At 34.1% G+C, this 20,343-nt stretch overlaps 1 protein-coding gene across 1 annotated transcript; it reads right to left on the reverse strand.

Moving 5' to 3' along the window:
• Positions 1-10,334: 10,334 nt before the first annotated feature.
• Positions 10,335-11,857, reverse strand: LOC144559081 (putative histone H2A variant 1). Its single transcript, XM_078308016.1, has 2 exons — positions 11,412-11,857; positions 10,335-10,884 (listed from the first exon to the last, which is right to left on the reverse strand). Exons 1-2 carry the CDS (start codon positions 11,520-11,522, stop codon positions 10,588-10,590), a joined length of 408 nt encoding a protein of 135 aa, XP_078164142.1. The 5' UTR covers positions 11,523-11,857; the 3' UTR covers positions 10,335-10,587.
• Between the last annotated feature and the right edge of the window lie 8,486 nt (positions 11,858-20,343).

Here is a 20,343-nt window from a genome sequence, read left to right on the forward strand (position 1 = left end):
GTCGCGAATACTCGTGTCGGTAATAACGATATTTTTTAGAATAACAATTTATGCCATATTAGCAATAATTATATATCATCCTCATGAATAAAACAAATTAATGTAGCAACAACATTAGAAATATAATGTCTTAAATTTAAAATACTTATGGAATTGGTCAATTGTACTCGACCTTGAAGCATAAAAGAATCAAGCACAAAGAAAAATCATCGTTTCACAAATCACATGTGCGTGGTGCAAGTCTTTTTATGAAAGGAAATAAATCTGCTACGATCCTAACAGGGATTGTAGGGTCCTACGATTCCAAATCCAACCTTATATTTGTTTTGAGATTCGTGCATAAAAAACAACTTTTATACCGTTTTTTTTTCCTACCACCCTAAAAAATCAAAATTAAATGAATACCATCCGAAAAATCGGAATTCAGATTCCGCCACGTTCGCACCGTGGATTTGCGAACGGGTTGACCCGTCCGCAGATCCACGGTGCGAACGGGTCGGTGCGCAGATCCACAGTGATAACGGGTCACTTGAGCGGGTCATGACGCGAGCGGGTCAAAGCGAGCGGGTCGGTGCGCAGATCCACAGTGCGAACGGATCAGGGCGCGAGCGGGTCAGTCCGCAGATCCATTTCGCGAACGGATTGGCGATCCGTTCGCAGATCTACGGTGCGAACGTGGCGGAATCTGAAATATGATTATTTGAATGGTATTCATTTAATTCTGATTTTTGAGGGTGGTAGGAAAAAAAAAAACGGCTTTTATGTACCTTTACAATATAATGTGGTCATTAGGTTATTAAAAAGTAAAAACATAACCATATATCTAGCTAGGCATTTTGGTACGAAACTACGAAGGCAATCAATCACCTAATCTTTGGACTAAGCGCAAACATTCTTTCCATATATGATTACACCTAGCAACGCTACCGTTTTATTAATTCATGTATGAGGTAAATCTAGGCCTCTAGCTAGGGTTAGATTTCTCGTGGTGAGCATCTAACAAACACCAAATTCTCGTAATTAAATAAACCTAACTGCTCTAATCTAATACATGTTCCCCATTCTTCAATTTCTTTTTTTGATGGTTCCCATTCTTCAATTTCATGCATGACGGAATGTAAAATCATGAGGAGATAAGAGTAGGAATTAGAAAATTTAGATGGAAAAATTGAATTGTAAAATATATAATGCGTGGTCACTAAAATTTGACTAAAAAATAGAATTTCAACCACACTAAGGTATAAGTACGCATTAAATATTTTATAAAGAATTAAAACTATATTTTTTTTAAAAATAAATTCGATTAATTTTCAATACATGTGTTTATATTTTTTAAAAATCATAGAGATTACTAAATGTTTCTGACTTGACAGTAGATCTGATCTGAATGAGGTGTAAGTCAATCTGGTTCTAAGTTGGTTTTCTTTTCCAATTGAAAGTATTTCATCACATAATTTTCTATAAATTTGGGAAATTCAGTTCAAATTAGACGGTCCAAATAAACTCTAATCATAAATTTAATCCTTATCTACTTTGAGTGCTTGTTGGAATCAAGTTTATTAATATAAAATTAGGAGTAAAGCTAGGGTGTGACATGCTCACCAATAAAGTTTGGGGAGCATAACTCCAAAAGTATATCAGATCGACGTCAAATGCCAAATCCAGACCGTTGAAATCCATATACTTCATGAGTGATGCATATACATGCAAAATTTTGAAAGTTTCAAGTTTATTTGATACACGGTCAAGTGGTCAAAGAAATGCACATTTCATTATAAGTTATTTTATATATTCAATTTTTATTATTTCTTTGACCACTTGACCGTGTAGCAAATAAACTCGAAACTTTTAAAATTTTGCATGTATATGCATCACTCATGAAGTACATGGATTTCGACGGTTTGGATTTGACATTTGACGTCGATCCGATATACTTTTAGAGTTATGCTCACCAAACTTTATTGGTGAGCATGTCACACCCTAGCTTTACTCTAAAATTAGACTTAATCCGGACTATCTAATTTTGAAGTAGATGAATCATAATTTACAGGAATTTTCCAATAAGCCGATCCAAACGAATTCGGGTTGAATCAATGTACTCATCCGGTTTGTGTGTGTGTGTGTGTGTTTTTTTATATATGTATAGAACTACACTTAAATATACAATTAAGAACATATCTATATTTTATTTGAAATTTTATTTACTATTAAAAATATTTTCGAAATTATCAAATCAATAATTTCTCAATCTTTTCACATATGGTACCCATAAAACTTAAAAAGAAAAGAAAAGAGGAATAGGTATGGGACTAATGAGAGTCAAAATGTGAATGAATGTATCAAATGGTGAAAAGACGGTAAAGGGGATCTGATATATGGATCTTTACATGATAGATGCCCCAAGCCCCATTATTACCATGTGCAAGTGAGACGCACTTCATAGTTAGTTAATGAGAGGGGGAAAGAGAATCTTCTTTATAGAGGCGCAGAGGAAAAGAAACAAAGCAAACAGTCGATATTACAGACATTAAAACATGATAATATGCTAGCATAGTGCTAGCTACTGTGTGTGGTACTAAAGATTACATATGCCTTTCTTTGAATCAGAGGTGAACACAAACGGACAAAAGGATATGGTTAACAAGAGAGACTAGGTTAGTTCATTGCATCCATCTAAATTTTGAATTGGATTAAAAAGGATCTTGATTGAGGCAGAAATGCTACTTTTCATGATTCTATGCACCTTCCATGGAAGCCAAAAAGGAAATCCATTTTGCTTTTTTAATGGGAGCAAAAATACTATTTTAATTAATATCCGGATGACAGGATATTTGTAGTTCGTCCGTAGCATTTTTCGTCATACATTCACCGGTGTAAAGTTTAATGTACAATATAGTTAAAAGTGTAACTATACATATATATATATATAGGACTTGGCTACGGTGCTATGGGTAGCTAAGAGGCCTCCCGTGCTACGGCTCAATATTCGACTTTTTAAAATTCTAACGGTCGATCCGAACCGTTCATCTTGTTCTCCATATTAATATGTGCTTGGAGACCAAATTTTACATTTTTTGGAAATTTTTTACTATTTTTTTTAGATTTATTGAAAATCTCTGTTTTTCAGACAAATCTGGACCATAAAAAACAGTGATATTCAATAAATCTAAAAAAATAGTAAACAATTTCCAAAAAATGTAAAATTTGGTCTCCAAACACATATTAATATGGAGAACAAGATGAACGGTTCGGATCGACCGTTATAATTTTGAAAAGTCGAATATTGAGCCGTAGCACGGGAGGCCTCTTAGCTACCCATAGCATATTAGCCAAATCCTATATATATATATATATATAAATATAAAGTTTTAACGAATTTACATTTAACAAAGACTGATTTTTGCAAATTAAAAAGATACAAATTGTATACACCAAAGTCCCAACAAAGACACCTTTCACACCGCCAAAGTGTATCAGTGGATCACAACTCAGCCTAAAAACAATGTCCACATGTAATAGCTCCTACAAACTAGTAACAATTACCGTACCGTCCAGTGCCTCATGTGCCTTCCCGTACCGGGTGCAGATAATAATTCCAAACTGTTGCAGGCTCAGCTGATTAGATAGAGGAAACAAAAAAAAAAAATCAGAATGAAAAATGATAACCGTACCGGCTATTGAGTTGGGACCTAACTAAAAGGAAGAACCAATGAAAAAACACAATAAAAAACCGCAGTCTATCAAAAGCAAATGTTGTGCTGGTATTGAAACAGCCTATAGTAGCCTCTGGTTCCAGTATTGTAAATCAAGATAGAAAACGCATGCATATATGCAAGAGAAATAGGATCTCTCGAGGGACACCTTCAAAACGGATTCAAGAATTACCGTACATTATACAACAGCAAAATAAGTGGCAACTGGCAAGAGCAAAAATAAGGAATCAGGAAAGACCATCTTAGGTTGTAACCTGTAATCATTGACGGATGCATGTTCAAATTGTTGGAAAATATGAACTAACCAACTAATTTGAAATTTGAATTTTGATCAATAAAATAAATAACAATTATATATATTAAAAATATAATTAAAACTTTATTACCCGGAGCTGCAAAATGCGGTCCTAAGACAACTTCCCTTCCTAAGTGCAGGAATAATCGGTTAAGCTTGCCCCAAGTTACACCGGTATTCCTCGACCTTCGGGCGCAACCGTAGTAGAGGTTGATGTAGCTTCTTTTAACAATGATAGCAGGATAATATGTTTTCTATAAAGAAAATATTTGTTTGTGGGAGAATAGAAATTGAATTTATGAAATATGGAGCTAACAGAAAGAAGAGAGTATATCCATTATTGGATCATTGCTCTCCAAATGGTATGTGCTATTTATAGGCAAAACCATAGATATCAATCAATTTGTGCATTCATGACTATTATAAAAATTATATTCAATATATTACCGTTTCATTCGTTATTAAAAGAAATTGAATATGAAAATATGAATGGAAATGAAACGGTCTCATTGAATAAATGGTAATCATGCACATACAGAAACTCAAATGGATTTTATTTCCTGCGCAAGCTCTGGTGCAAGTTATTGTCAATTAATTCAATTGATTATGAGTAAATGCTAAGATTTAGAAATTGCATCCACAGCTTGCTCTCTACCATATTTATATGATTTGATTTTCTGTGGCAATGGAATAGAGAGCTTTTGTATGAAAATTGAATCATACAACTAATTCACAAATAGCTCCATAATTCATAAAGTTAAAAACCATTAATATTAAAATAAATATTATTTAAATTTTGAGTTTTAAAATAAATTTCTAACACAAATTAGAGTAGGCAAGTGTGTCTACTTCTGAATTTGAATTTTTTATTTCGATCCGAATTTGAATTTTTTATTTCGATTCAATACTAATTGTTCAATGTGTCTATTCCTGATCTGATATAGTGCCTACTCCTGGTTCAAGTTAGTTCGATTCTTGAATCGATTCCTTCTGAGTTTTGGTTAATTCTGTGTATTTTTTTTTTTCAGATATGTGATACCCTATTTCATAAATATAATGAAAGAGAATAAAAGAGAATAAGAAAGATTTGATAGTGGGACTTATTATTACAATTCTAAAAAATGAGTTGGCCGAACTTTTTGTGCCTTTTATTATTTAACACTTATATTTCGGTTAAATTTTTATCTAAACTTTGACTTCAATTTTCTAATTGGCTAAGAACAATCCCACTTTAAATTGTGTCAAATGATTTATTAATTAGCTTACTAAAAATATTTTCAATATTGTGTCAATCGATTTTATGATTATAACATATTTTATAATAAACATAGTTACAGGAATTGAGTTGTAATTGTGTACCTAATAAGTTAATGGATTTGAACTCAATCAGCTATTTAAATCCGATTAGTGCCCTACTCTAACAGAAATCTTGAATCCGCCTCTGCCTTTAACCAATAAAAAACACTGACACCTATTTGTCTTTTTTGTCTTCTCTTCTAATCCCGCGGATCATTTTTAAATAGAAAAGTAAAGAAAAAGGGAGCGCCGACATACTAAGGGAATTTCTTGCTTATGGTGCAAACGCGCTGTAATTTTTATTAATTAATTCACTTGTGTATACATTATTTCCTTTAAAATTCGTGCAGAAGAAACGATTGGCCGGGGATATTATATAGGTCAGTGAATAAAGGCAGAGCAAATAATAACTAACTCAGCACTTTGTCCATAATGTATTATTTTAGTATACAGAGGAGATTCCAATGCAATGGATAATTGGATATATTCTGATCCTTCCTTAAAATTTAACTAGTAGGATGCAACAAATTGAATGTACGAGAATCAGTGTTTGCTATATATTACTACAAATACAATATATGAGAAGTCAGCATGTTTAAAATCTGAAAATAATATTTTTTTGTGAATATTAAATAGTTGAATAGTTTGATCTCCAATCTTTATTCATGAAACAAAAAACAAATTGAATAGATGACAAGACCCAATGCCAAAGACATGAGATTGCAAAGGTGGCTGAATAGTAAACAACTCTCTCTACGGACAGATGCTAAAAATTAAATCAATATAAATAAACTGACAGAGGCACAACCTCTATATATATTTTGCTTGAATGAGTTGAATCCACATCGTGACATCCTGTGTGTTAACGTTGCGTTAACTTACGTTTGAGTTAATTTTTTCAACCGTGCAATTAGAATTCAAACTAATCTAGCCCACGTCTATAATGTAAGAAGCTCTTTAGTATTAGTGTGGATTTAAATCAGACAGTCCAGATCTTAACTCAAAATTTGAGTTAACTCACAGGATACAAGTTCATTTTGCTTAGATACCAGCAGATACTTGAATTCAGATCCAGTGGGTCCTCCTACCGTGTAGAATGAGAAATTTACACCGTCCATTTTAATCTATCATGAATCTTAAATACTCTCATGCATCTAAGGCAACCTTGAAATAAAGACCGCTTGACTGGAATTGTGTAAAGTGAACACAATACCACAGTCAATCACAGAGATACTCGTCATAGATACTTCCACCTCTCATAACCTTTACACAAAGCGCAGTTATTTTTGCTCTTTCCTCTTTTAATTTAACTTGGGAAATAGGCGAAGAGAAAAAATGATTTACAGCCGGACCAGGAAACCCAACTCTACTTTTAACTAAACTCTACAGATTAAAATGATCAAAGCCCAAAATTAGCATCTACAAATTATCTGATAAACCCAATAAAATAGCCAACACGAGATGTAACCCAATTCGGCCCTTTATTTGTACAAAGGATTTCCAAATTCCAAAGGCAAAATGGGGAGCATAAAGGATTTCAGCAGGATTTAGATGAAGGGGAAATTTCATGTATCCCCTCAAAAAAATTTAATATCACGTATTCCCCCTCAAAAGTTTATAATACCATATTTACATTCAAAATTACAAAAACTCGCATATTTACTTATTATAACTCTACAGTATATTAAATATATCTAAAAATAATTAAATAATAATATTTGACCATTAATCCATTATACCCTTCCCTTTCTCATTCTCTCCCCAATACATTCTTTTCGTCTCATGCCCGCCACCTGCTGTCCCACCAAATTTTCTTCTCCATGCGCTCGCCCTTCTCCGATATGGCATTGTCGCTCCTCTCCATTTGTAATGTGTAAAACCAGTCTCTGCATGTGTTCTTTCCTGTCGAGACTTTGACAGAAAAATAAAGAACATGACTGTACAAATCTTATCCGTCTCTTTTTCTTTCAGACTGATTCACAATTTAGTACAATATATATTAGTAGGATCATATTTCATTAGATAAAAGATACAATTATCTGGTTCTTGCCAGAATTAAACAATGGTCTTATCATTTTGACTAGGCTTTTCTTTTAAGCTGCTAGTTCTTGTTGATACTGGTGAATGGGACCACATCAGATAATTCATCTCCGGTCGACATGTATACAATTTCTTAAGTGATGATGTTATTTCTCAAACTAATTATTTGGAACATTTACATTTTACATTTATTTATGCAGGAAATGGCTGAGAATGAATTGAGGTTAATTCAGACGAAGTCTTTGCTTCAAAGCCAGACAAAAACCTGATTTCTATTGCAAAACATAACCTATCAAGGAATCAAACCAAAAAGTAACACCGAATGTGCTTGAAATTGACAATTTTCAATAATAAATCGAAACTCAAATTAGAAGAGTTTTAGAGTTTATTTGATGTGATATTTCTTTCTGTAGATAACACCGATATGGTCCCATTCACCAGTATCAACAAGAATTAGCAGCTCAAAGGAAAAGCCGAGTCAAAATGATAAGATCATTTAGTTCTGGCAAGAACCAAATAATTGAATGTTTGTTCTAATGAAATATGATCATGCTAATATATATTGTACTGAATTATGATTCAGTTTGAAAGATAAAGAGACGGGGAAGAATTTTACAGTCATGTTCTTTAATTTTCTGTCCAAGTCTCGACAGGAAAAAGCACATCCAGAGACTGGTTTTTAAATTGATAGATACTGCACATTACAAATGGAGAGGGGTGAGTGCGGGGAGAAGAAAATTTGGCAGGAGAGTGGAGCGTTTGGCGGGCATCGGACAAAGAGAAAGTATCAAACAGAGAATGAGAAAGGGAAGGGTATAATAGTCAAATATTGTCATTTAATTAATTTCAGATATATTTAATATATTGTAGAGTTATTAATGGGTAAATATATGAGTTTTTGCAATTTTGAAGGGCAAATATGATATTATAAACTTTTGAGGGAGAGATACGTAATATTGAAGTTTTTAAGGGGATACATGAAATTCCCCCTTAGATAAAAACCAATAAAATAATTTTCACAGCACAACCAATTGGCTTCGATTTTAAACAAGTATAATGTTGTAAAAAAAAAAAAACAATCCACTGTGCTCAGGCTCAGTGAAATGGTGCTTTAGAGTTTAGATAGTAAAAATGGAAATCCAAATTGTTTAAGACATAATTCGATAACGCAAATCATTTTTTTAGTTTGAAGCTGTTTTACTTGAGATAAAGAAATTTAATGGTTGCTGAGACTTTGAAATTTAAAGTACCAAATGTACAGTAATAATATTTTCATTGAAGAGTTAATGAGAACAAAAGAAATGGGCAAGATCCCATAAAAACAGTGCAAGAAAATTTGACATGTTAAGCTTGTGCAAGATGTTGCCTTCAGAAATTTATAAGACAAGCATACCACAAATCGGTGTGATTACAGAACAAAAAAAACACATTATATCACAAGTGAGATTACAGACAACAAAGTAAAGACCGCTTGAATTATGAAACACGGATATGGTCGTGTACACATTTTGCACCAGGTTTATGAAACACGAATAGTGTTATGGGCAGACGGCCAAAGTTTCAACCAGGATTTTAGCAATAAGAAAAAGTAAGTCTGACACTCGACATGGGCAACGGCAGTTTAAGCGCTGGCACTACTGATGTGCCACACCAATCTGTACCAATATCACCTAGGCTTGTACAGGACAGGTACTGAGTTCCTAAGCCCCATATCAAACTTCAAAAATGGACTTAAAAAAATCAAGGTCAATAATGAAATACATGAAGATGGTACGTACTACCAGTACGGTAAAACAACTGTTTGAGCAAAACAAATGAAAGGTTATGTAAATAGATCCGCACCAGAGTTGTTTGGTCTATTGAAATATTCGCATAGACCAATCAGAAGGGCAAATGAAAGGAGAAAAAGGTGACAAGGGTCTTCTCTTGCTCAGCCGACCTTACTCATGACATTACCAGAATTTTGACCTACAAAATTTCGGCAGTGGCACTTATGCCCCTCACCTCCAGCACGTCCAAAGTTGACCAGTGCTATCTTTTATTAACCTTAACATCCTTACTGTTTTTTTCTCATAACAGGAAGTCTAATTTTATCTGTTTGTGCCTGCCTCAGTTAATTTCTTAAGCTGGTATTAATTAATTAGAAATACCATCTCATTGTTACCCCACTTCATCCCTCTAAGAATCCAGGGCACAAAAACACTGCCGGAATTGGTATTCATCTTTATGTTTTAACTTATAAGCTAACATCATTTTTTAATTATCTTATTACCAGTAAGTAGAGGGCATTTGTTAGATACTGACAACCCCTACATTTTATGGTACCTTGCAGGGACAAAATAGAATAAACCAACACATCAATTAAAGGAATGGTACAATGCACTATTTCATTAACAAAAAAGAACCCTCAGTCAAGAAGAACCTCAAAGCAAACTGATTGTCATCTCAAGAATTCTCAGAGGTTTAATCAAATAACTGATAATCACATAAATATTCCGCTGCATGGCATATGACACCACCTTTGTGCACCCAAAAAGAAACCTGTGCGTGCCATCTCTGCATACTATAGAGGCTCCCAGCCTCCCACACACATGTCACTGCTATTGTATCCACCAATTACAAGAGGCATGTGACAACAAGAAGAATTCTCACAATTCTTACAGGATAATAAAAATAACAACTACCAAGCCTTTAGTCCCAAACAAGTTGGGGTAGGCTAAGTTATGACAAAATCAAACAATGTTAAATCCATCGGGAAGGTGTTACAATCAAAATTTGACAAATTCCTTCACACATTCTTGCTTGTGAGATTATAACGGTTGAAGAAATTTCATGTGAAATCACAATTGTAACAGATCCATTAGCTCCTAATCCACATAAAGAGCCAATATTTATGTGCAAATAAAGCATTCATCATCACCAACAAAATCAAAGAACCAAAGCAACAACACAAATTTTGTCAGAAAAAACACAAACCAAAAGGCAAAACATCACAGAATCAAGCAATGCATTGAAGAGGTCCACCTAGATACATGCTTCAAAAGTAACTTAACCAAAGTCATCTCAAACTAAGCATAACTTACCACAACAAAGCCAAACAAAAGTCTAACAAACAACATTACCAAGTAGGCTTATGCTCCAAATTTAGCCATAACACAAGCAATATAACTAAAAGTTAATTCTGACAGCTTAAACACAAACCCTAACACAGACCTAAAAATTTACTGCTACGAATTTGACATTTCACTCCTTGGAGGATTTGTTAATGAGGGACTTGTGAATGTGAGGTATGACACCTCCACCGGCTATGGTGCCCTTAATGAGAGTGTCCAGTTCCTCATCTCCACGAATGGCCAACTGGAGATGACGAGGCGTGATACGCTTCACCTTCAGATCCTTGCTGGCGTTGCCGGCCAACTCCAGCACCTCTGCAGTGAGGTACTCTAGAATTGCTGCAGAATAGACTGCAGCTGTAGCCCCAACACGGCCATGGGCTGAGACTCTCTGCTTGAGCTGCCTGTGGATACGGCCTACTGGGAACTGTGGTATTGTAGAGGGGTGAATTACAGAGAAAATATTGATGCTTTAAGAATAGAAAATTCTTTTATATCTAATTTTTCATGACATGTTTCTTCTTGCCCATCATGTCCCCTGTAAATAACCTACATGTGCTTCTCTTTCTTTTTGGTTAGTGAACTTTTAGGAGGGTATAGCTTACTGCAAGAGAATAATTTAAGGCGTAATTTTGTACATACTCCTGTGAAACTAGATTTAATCCTTCACCCCCCCCCCCCCCCCCACCCCAAAGTACTTAAAGAATATCACATACTCTTCACAAAGGTTCAGAGCCTAACTCAACCCAGATTTCTTTGTTCTAAGCAAGACATCTAAATTACTGATACTTCACATATAATTCTTCCATAAATAGAAGAGGATTATTTGTCTTATACTTCAAAGATATTAAAACTATATGGCAAGAAATAAGTTACGAATAATACCAAATTAAAGAAATATAATAGAAAAGGAAACAGTTTGCGCAACAAAAGAGAGAAAGGAAGGAAGCCAACCTGGAGCCCAGCACGGGAGGAGCGAGAGACAGGTTGCTTCTTCTTATCCTTGTCCTTGTTCGCCGCTGTTGTCTTGGCTGCGAGAAGACCTTTACCTCCTTTTCCTGCCATTTCTCTTCTTGATCTCTACTAATTTTCCGATCTTTTCACCTCGGTCGCGTTTAAACCTAGATCTGAAATGACAGGAGAGAAAATTGAACGCGGGGTTCTAATTTAAACCCAAGTTGGCTTGGCTTTCTGGGAGGGATCGAAATATTTGGGCGGGAAACTGAAATCGAAACCGAAATCGACTCGAACTGTGAATCTAATTTTGGGGGAAAGGGTTTCGTTTTGGTGGGAGACGGAGGGAGATCTGAAAATTTTGGGGAGGAATAATGGAATATCTCGAATGACAAAATAACCCTTCGGATTGATGCAATAGATAAATGTCCATGGATGGCATAATGGGAATGAGAAAAGTTATATTTTGCACGGAGTCGCCGAGTGGGTAACTTGTAAGTTGCAAGATATCTTGACCTATTGGGTTCTTGGTTCTAATCAAAATTTGGTTCGGGCTGCTTTGGGTTTAATCGGCCCATTAATTTAAAATATAAGATACAGTGCAATTTATTTAGAACCCAGTTACTGAACTTGGACTTGGCCCGTTCGGTTTACATAAAAGCCGAAGCAATGCATTGGAACTCTGCTCGCTGGAATGCATCTTCCAAAAAATGTTTGTTTGTTCTTATTGCCGGATAAAATTTATCATGGTAATAACTGAGAAATACTAAATACACAGAAAAATCATGGATTTTTTAATCTTCTGCCTTTTTTTTTTTTCCAACATCTCTCTTCACGTGGGATTCCATAACCGAGTAATTTTTTTTGGAAACAAAACGGACCCATGTATTTATCTTGAAAGCGTTGTAAACTTTGCATATGTTTTAATTTATGGACGACTTTAACATATGTACATCTTGAAATACGAAAATTAGATAGTTCATATCAAATAATATGAAAGATTTGGAAGAGAAATTACTCGCTCAAACAAGTCCAATTCAACTCTGCATATGTTTGGATGTACAGATGAATAGATGATATTAAAATCATGAAACACAATGAAATAATTGTAAATATTTTTGAATTTTCCTTTAATATTATTTAATACAGAAACACAAGCATGATATTTATTTCGAAGTTTTTTGCTGAGGAAATTTTAATCGTTGTAATAAAGGGGCTATGGAATTTCAAATATATATTTCTTACGAAAGCAATAGTTGTTTAGCAGCCTATTTTCATTAAACAAATAATAAAATCATAGAACACCCGCAATTTCATAATTCTAAAGTAGCAAATCTTTCAAACACAGTCCGTGCATATTTGTTAAATTATATATGGATATTTGTTAAATCATATATGGATGTATATGTATATTGGATGTTGACTTTTGAATATTGTTTTATGTATATTGATTATTGAATGTTCAGTATTTAATATCGTTTTCTATATTTTGTAAATGTTCAATATTTTTTTAAGATGAGGGCTCAAATGCCTCATTGTTTTCATACCCCAATTATACTCTACAACTTTATCTCTGATTTTCAAGTTTAGATAGACGAACCGAATTGCTCAACATGATATCTACATTAAAATGTGTTTGAATACCAGATTTTATATTTTTTTTGAAAATTGTCTACTATTCCTTAAGATAGATACAAAATTAATATTTTTTTCGAAAATTTTTGGGTCATCTAAAAACAATGATTTTGTATCTATCTTAAAAAATAATATAAAATTTCGTATCCAAGCACATTTTAATATGAATATCATGTTGAGCAGCTCGGATCGTCTATTTGGACTTTAAAATCAGATATAAAAATGTGGGATATGATTAGAACATGAAAGCAATAGACATTCAAGCTCTTTTTTTTTTTAATTATGAATGTATATGGATGTATGATAAATAGGGTGAAAACGAAGTGGATAGTGGTAAAATTATATTTATGTCATTTTTTTCATGTTTCGGATACGAATAAGGAGTGAATATCAGACGGAAATGGATACGGGTCCAGATCAGATCGAATATTTATGAAAATAATATAAAAATATTGAAGTTCGTAATATTTGTCTAATTATAATGGTGAATAACATAAATTTTTTCATAATATATATTAAAATATATGGTGTATATCTATTATTCGGATACAGATAATTAAAATGTAAAACCACCACACGGATATTTGAATATCGGATATCTACATCTAAGTTTTTGAATACAAATCGGATATTAATCATATTATACGTACTGTTTTTACCTCTAATAACAATGTATGTTTAATGACTAACAAATACGGATGCTAGTCCCTTATAAATCATATAAAAAAATCATAAGCAATTCTTTAAAATAAAAGTTGTATACGAATGATAACATATACGGTTGATATAAACCAACTGTGTATGATTCCCCTTAATCATATAAAGTTTTTGTGTGGAACCGAGTATATAATCGATCCTTGCAAATAATAGCAATTATTCTGATCGTGTGTAAATATTATATTTTAGCGCTTTTTGAAATCTGACAGGGTTTCACTATGGTAACCGCGTATGTAAAAAGTATTGTATATAGTTCTGCAACTGTATACAACTTTATTGATACTTTCATACGCAATGCGCTGATACAGCTATGAAACCGTATGTCATTAACTTTTTTAAACCATATATATTAGTTTTTTAATGTAGTAGTGTACCAGAAATAAGATGCATTTTCTAGAAAAAAAAGAAAAAAAAAACAAAGAAGAAGAGAAAGGAAACGATCATAGAAATTTTTTTTTTTTTTTAATATTAAAGGAATCAGATACATTTCAGTGTTTTTCAGAGAGATACAACTTGCGCTACTGTGCTAAGGCTACATATCTGTATCGTAGGAGCAGGGGCGGACCCAGGATTTTTGTCGGGGGGGGGGCAAAAAAAAATCGAACCGGATTTAAATAACTAATCAAATTTATATCCATTAACTAATAAGGTATTCAATAAAAAACATTGCTTTAACTTTTACTTTTCAATACTCTGACTTGTAATTTTTAATTCTCTGACCTATAATTCTAATTATCAATCATAATTTAATAAATTTATTTTAATTTTAACTCTAAACTTAACCCGAATCACAATTCAAACATTCAAAGAGGGGTGAAAAAAAATTCAAACAAGAACAAAGTCGATCGAATAATTCTGAACACCATTAAAACTCAAAATCCAGAGGGGGGGTGTAGATCTGCCCTTGCATAGGAGAATTGTTAGCTTCAATTTAACTATGTTTATTTTTCAGTTGTTGTTGTTTCACCACTACATCTTCTTTTTTGCTGTCGGCAGATTCACCCCGAATATATCCACATTTTCTTCCTTGATGTCAGAATCATATCCTCCAAGATCCGAATCAAATTCAGAGGAAAAAAAAAATGTAATGAAAATGAACTTGTAAATTTAGAAAAAAGAAAAAGAAAAGGTAAGTATTTGATTCACATAGAAGATTTGCCCAAACAATTCAAGTCACGGGAGATGTAAATGTATAAAAAAAATGGTTCATTTGATTTTTGGATCATCATTTTAGAAGTTATATCTATAAATATCACTTTAATTTCAGTATCTCAGAAAATGATATAAAATGATTTATCCCCTCTATGGCACAAGGCCCAAACCCACTTAGAAATAAAATAAACTGAAAATAGTAACAAGAAGCATGGCAATAAGAAGAATGAGTGGAGGAATAGAGAAATTGTAGAATTGAGAATTGATTACTCTTTCTCTCTATTCTAATTGTGTTCGGCAAACTTAATATTTGAAATAACAAAGGTAACTTTTCACTAAAATATAAATGAGATATGTTATATATTATGGAGTACAAAAGAAAGTCATCATTAATTTTGTATGATAAGCTCTTTTTTTTTCAAATATACAATATGGACTATGGGCTAGATACGAAACAAACTAGTGCATCATTTAGGCCGAAATTTTTAAAAATATACCATAATAAAAAAAATTAAACCAAATAACTATTGATTTCTGAAAATTCTAAAATCACCCTGATCTTATCTAGCCATAGCGGACCCCTAGACTGGAGACCTCAGCCCCTAGATGCGGCCTCATTTAGGGGCTGGTTTAATTAACTATCGATTTCTAAAAATTCTTAAATTATCCTGATCTTAGCTAGCCGTAGCGGACCCCCAGACTGGATACCTCAGCCCCTAGATGCGACCTCAAAATGGTCCCTAGCTGTCACACCCCGCGGCCACGGGTCGTAACAGTCCCCCGCCGTAAGCATACAACGCCGTGTATGCTTACAAGGCTACTCACATTTCAAACCAAACAACAAGCAATTCAAACAAGTTTCTAATATATATATCAGAGTACACAGTCTGGTCAGCATATAATACAACAAAAGTATCTCATCCGGATACCAACCACGAGGCCTACCCTAAATCTATACAACAAAAGATATCTAGGGTCATATACTGGTAAGCTACTAAGGCCTACTACTCTCGTGCCTCTCCGGAATCCGTCGCACCAGTACCTGTAACATAACGGGGAAGGTGGGGGTGAGAATAAATTCTCAGTGCGAAAATTTGCCACAGTTTAGATTATTGGACTTGCAATCAAACTCTATATTCAAAGATGAAACCCAAACAATAACAATGCAACAGTTATATAAGAAACATAAATAACAGAATGCCACTACTCGACAACAGTTAATCAACCTGAAACACAGTTTACGGAATTTACAATATGGATTTCAAACACAACATATATTTTGGCTTAACTCGATTCCTAACTCAGTTCAATTGGGCTTGTAGCAATTACAAATGTTCTCTCGAGCTGAACCGTTATCAAACCCACATCTGTAGGGTTACAGACGCCTACAGATGGCCAACCGCTGGACCCTTTATCAGACACCCATCTGCAATTGCTGTTTGGCTTAACCATTTCCTAAGGTCCGGTTACAAGTCACCAATACAGGTCAACTTGACACAATGCAACACACGGAAATCAAAGTTACCTATACAGGTCAACTTTGCTTAATCTCAACAAATATATTTATCAAAGCCACACATATAGGTCAGTCTCGCAAAATCATAACAGGTCAACGCATAAGTCAGCAGCGTCACCTTATCCAGCCACCTAAACAGGTCGGTCTGGCAAATTCTAACAGGTCAACGCATAAGTCAGCAGCGTCACCTTATCCAGCCACCTAAACAGGTCGGTCTGGCAAATTCTCACAGGTCAACGCATAAGTCAGCAGCGTCACCTTATCCAGCCACCTAAACAGGTCGGCCTGGCAAATTCATAAACACAGGTCAACGGATAGGTCACCGTTACCTTATCCAGCCACCTAAACAGGTCGGCCTGGCAGATTCATTCACAACAAGCACAAGTCATAGAACTAAACAATTAATAACCGTACCAACATGCAAATCAACCTTAACTAAAACAATTCAATCATTCTCATTTATGCAAGAATCAATATGCAGTATGAATTCCAAAGTATGCAACAATTAATCATTCAACATGACAAACGAATAAACAGTTTAATTCCTGAAAATAAAGTATCAAACAAGTCCAAGAATCCCGCACCTGTTTGACGAGCGTACAGCTTAAGCTAAGGATCGGACGTCTCGTATGGTCTCGCAAGTTCTTGCTCGACCGAGCCTACACCTATATCATACGTATACTTGGTTTAATTCGGGTTCAGTGGTCTATACGTTTACTTAGGGCTTGTACAGTCCTAAATCAGTTCTCATGGTTTGGTATCGATTCTTTTCGGTTCCTTCTTTCTTACCAAAATCTCACCAAACGGTACACAATTCCTTCTAGGCCCTCTAGCCTTATACTATGTCACTTTGGTAACCATCAATCACCGCTTTACTACTTTGGTTCTCGGTTCATTTCAATTTACCGTTTGGTTAACCCTAATTTGGTCAAAATCTCAAATCAGTCGTTAAATGTTCTAGAAATTCACGATCAGGAGGCAACCCTACCGATTACAAGTCTAATTGGTCGGGTTAAGCAAATCAAATCACGATTAGGCCAACTTTCAATTTTGGCACGAAACCCTAGAAATCAGATTTCATAAATCGGAAGAAATCGGGAAAAAGAATGACAAACAAACTAGTAAGAAGTGTAGAGGAACTAGTCCTCGAGCAATTCGAGCACAAATCTCGGGTTTAAAACGAGAATCCGAGAAATCGAGAAAATTCGAGGTTTCGAAAGTAAAAAGGAGAGAAAGAAATACCAAATAGAAGGGTTCTGAGAGATCCTCGGCTGCTTTCTCGGTTTCAAACTCGATTTCTCGCAACAATCGGGAGTCTGGAAGAACCGGAAACTCACGGGATCTTTTCCTTCTCTCTTAACCGAAAATAACTTAGAAATGGGGATAATGGTGAAGTGAGAGAGAGAGAAGGTTTAATTTGGGTTTTAGGGTTAAAATTACCCTGAATGCGGATTAGCCAATCCGCACTGCGGGTTACCTAATCCGCACTCGAGACTTAGTCGGTTGTCAGCCGAATCCAGGAAAAGTCCGAGCCTACTGCGGATGAACCTGATCCGCACTGCGGTTCAACCTCATCCGCACTCACTACTTAGCCGATTTCAGGAAAATTCAGTGCAATACAGAAATTCATGAGTGCGGCTAAACTAATCCGCACTGCGGATCCCTCACCCGCACTCACTACTTAGTCATATTTTTGTCAAAATTCCAGAAAAATCCTGAGCCACTGCGGATGAGGTTGATCCGCACTGCGGTCAATCTAATCCGCACTGAGCCCATAAGGTTCCGAAATCTCGAAATTTCGACGCGGTTTCAATTCACAATTAACTTACTTATTTAGGGAAACCTTAATTAAGGTTTAAACTTCCATTTTATTAACACAATTTATCGGTTCTTCCTTTTAAATCATTTCAATTTAATTGTAAAAATTTTGTAACGTAACACTAGCTGAGGTCCCTGGGACCTCATCTAAGGGCTGAGCCTCCCCCCCAAGATGTTATTAGTAGCTTGATTTCATTATATTAGATTTAAAAGTTTGAAGTAGTTCTAAGAAGTTTTTTTTTCTGAGAAATTATAAGTAGTTTGATTTAGAAAAATGTTGTTACATTGGATTAAAAAATGAAGAAGCAATAAATAGAACCATATTATGCTTAATTAACTTAAGGTACGCTTAACAAACATGAAATAAATATTCATTACAAGCTAAATAATATTCTTGGAAATACTACAAAAAAACAAGTAATGCAATCATAACATAAAATTGACTACTAAATAAATATCCATTGCTTGCATCTCAAGCTGAAAATTGACAAACAAAAATATATTGTTATTATTAAGTCTCAATATTTTTTTTTAAAGTTGGAATTGAATTTAAAAAGATGAATTAACCACCTCGTGCATCTCGAGCAGCTCTGTTTTGTCTTCCCTGTGTATCTCAGCCAGTTTGGTATCCTCTCCTTCTATTATGTGGTAAATCCAGCTACATTGGAATCCTTTGACACATAACGACATTTTTTCTAAATCAAACTTCTTATAACTTCTCAGAAAAAAAAAAAAAAAAAAAAAAAAAAACTTCTAAACCGAATATAACGAAATCAAATTACTAATAACATCTGGGGGGGGGGGGGGTCAGCCCCTAGTTGAGGTCCCCAGTCTGAGGGGTCCGCTATGCTAGCAATTTTAGAATTTCAAAAAATCGATGGTTATTTGGTTTTTTTTTTTTATTATGGTATTTTCAAAAATTTTGGTCATTTAGCTAGAGTTTTGCAATTAATGAATGCCAATAAGATGTGTAAACGGGGGTCGATAAAAACATCAAAATTAATCTCAAATTGTAATGCGAAGCATATTACGAGCTATTTTCAAAAAATAGAGTAGGAAATTACAAATATGGTACAAACTCTATATTATTACACATTCAAAACTAGTATTTTCAGAGTAATTTTATTTAAACAGGCATTACAAGTAATTGGTTGCAACTTGACTGAAGCTGCAGTTGGCAGGAGCCTGGATTTTCCCAAACACACAGTTTATAGTTGTAATGTAATGTTTGTTGTGTTGCATTATCAAAAAATCTCTTATATGTTTTGTATAAAAAATCACATATTTTAAACTCTAATTGGTTTTAAAATACCGTACAATTGCATATCTAATTGTATGTTAGTTGCACTGTTGCACAGCATATAATTCTGACTAGAACTCAACCGGTGATGAATCCAAACTCCAAAGCCCCCCCCCTGCATATTCAATTTTACCGAAAGTACATAAAAAAATAATTGTGAGTCTATGGTACTATTCATAGTATAGATTGGTTAATAATGCAGATTAATATTTTTGTTTTGAAAATTTTAGTTGTTGCTCCGAACTGTTCAACATGATTCCTATCACAATTAATTTATCAAAATTTAATTCTGACTAGAACTCAACCGGTGATGAATCCAAAGGCCTCCCTTCGTATTCAATTTTACCGAAAGTATAGAAAAAAAATAAGAGTGAGTTTATGGTACTAAGCATAGCACGGATTGGTTCATAATATATATCAATATTTTTGTTTTCAAAATTTTAATAGTAGATTTAAACTGCTTAACACGATTCTCATATGAATATATAATTGTAGAACAAATTTTATTATTTTACTATTTTTTTTACTATTTTTTTAAGATAGGTAGAAAAAAACACTTAATTTAAAAATTCCGAACCATCCAAAAAATGTGATTTTCTACCTATCTTAAAAAATAGTAAAAACATTATAAAAATATAAAATTCAGTCTACAAAATACATATTCATATGGAATTTATATTGAACAGTTCGGACTGATCTTTAGAATTTTAAAAACAAAAATATTAATTTGTATTATGGACCAATCTATACTATGCATGGTACCGTAGACTCACTCAAAAACTAATAACAATGCA

This window comes from Carex rostrata, chromosome 9 (assembly GCF_964058835.1).
Source record: "Carex rostrata chromosome 9, lpCarRost1.2, whole genome shotgun sequence".
Lineage (NCBI taxonomy): Eukaryota > Viridiplantae > Streptophyta > Magnoliopsida > Poales > Cyperaceae > Carex > Carex rostrata.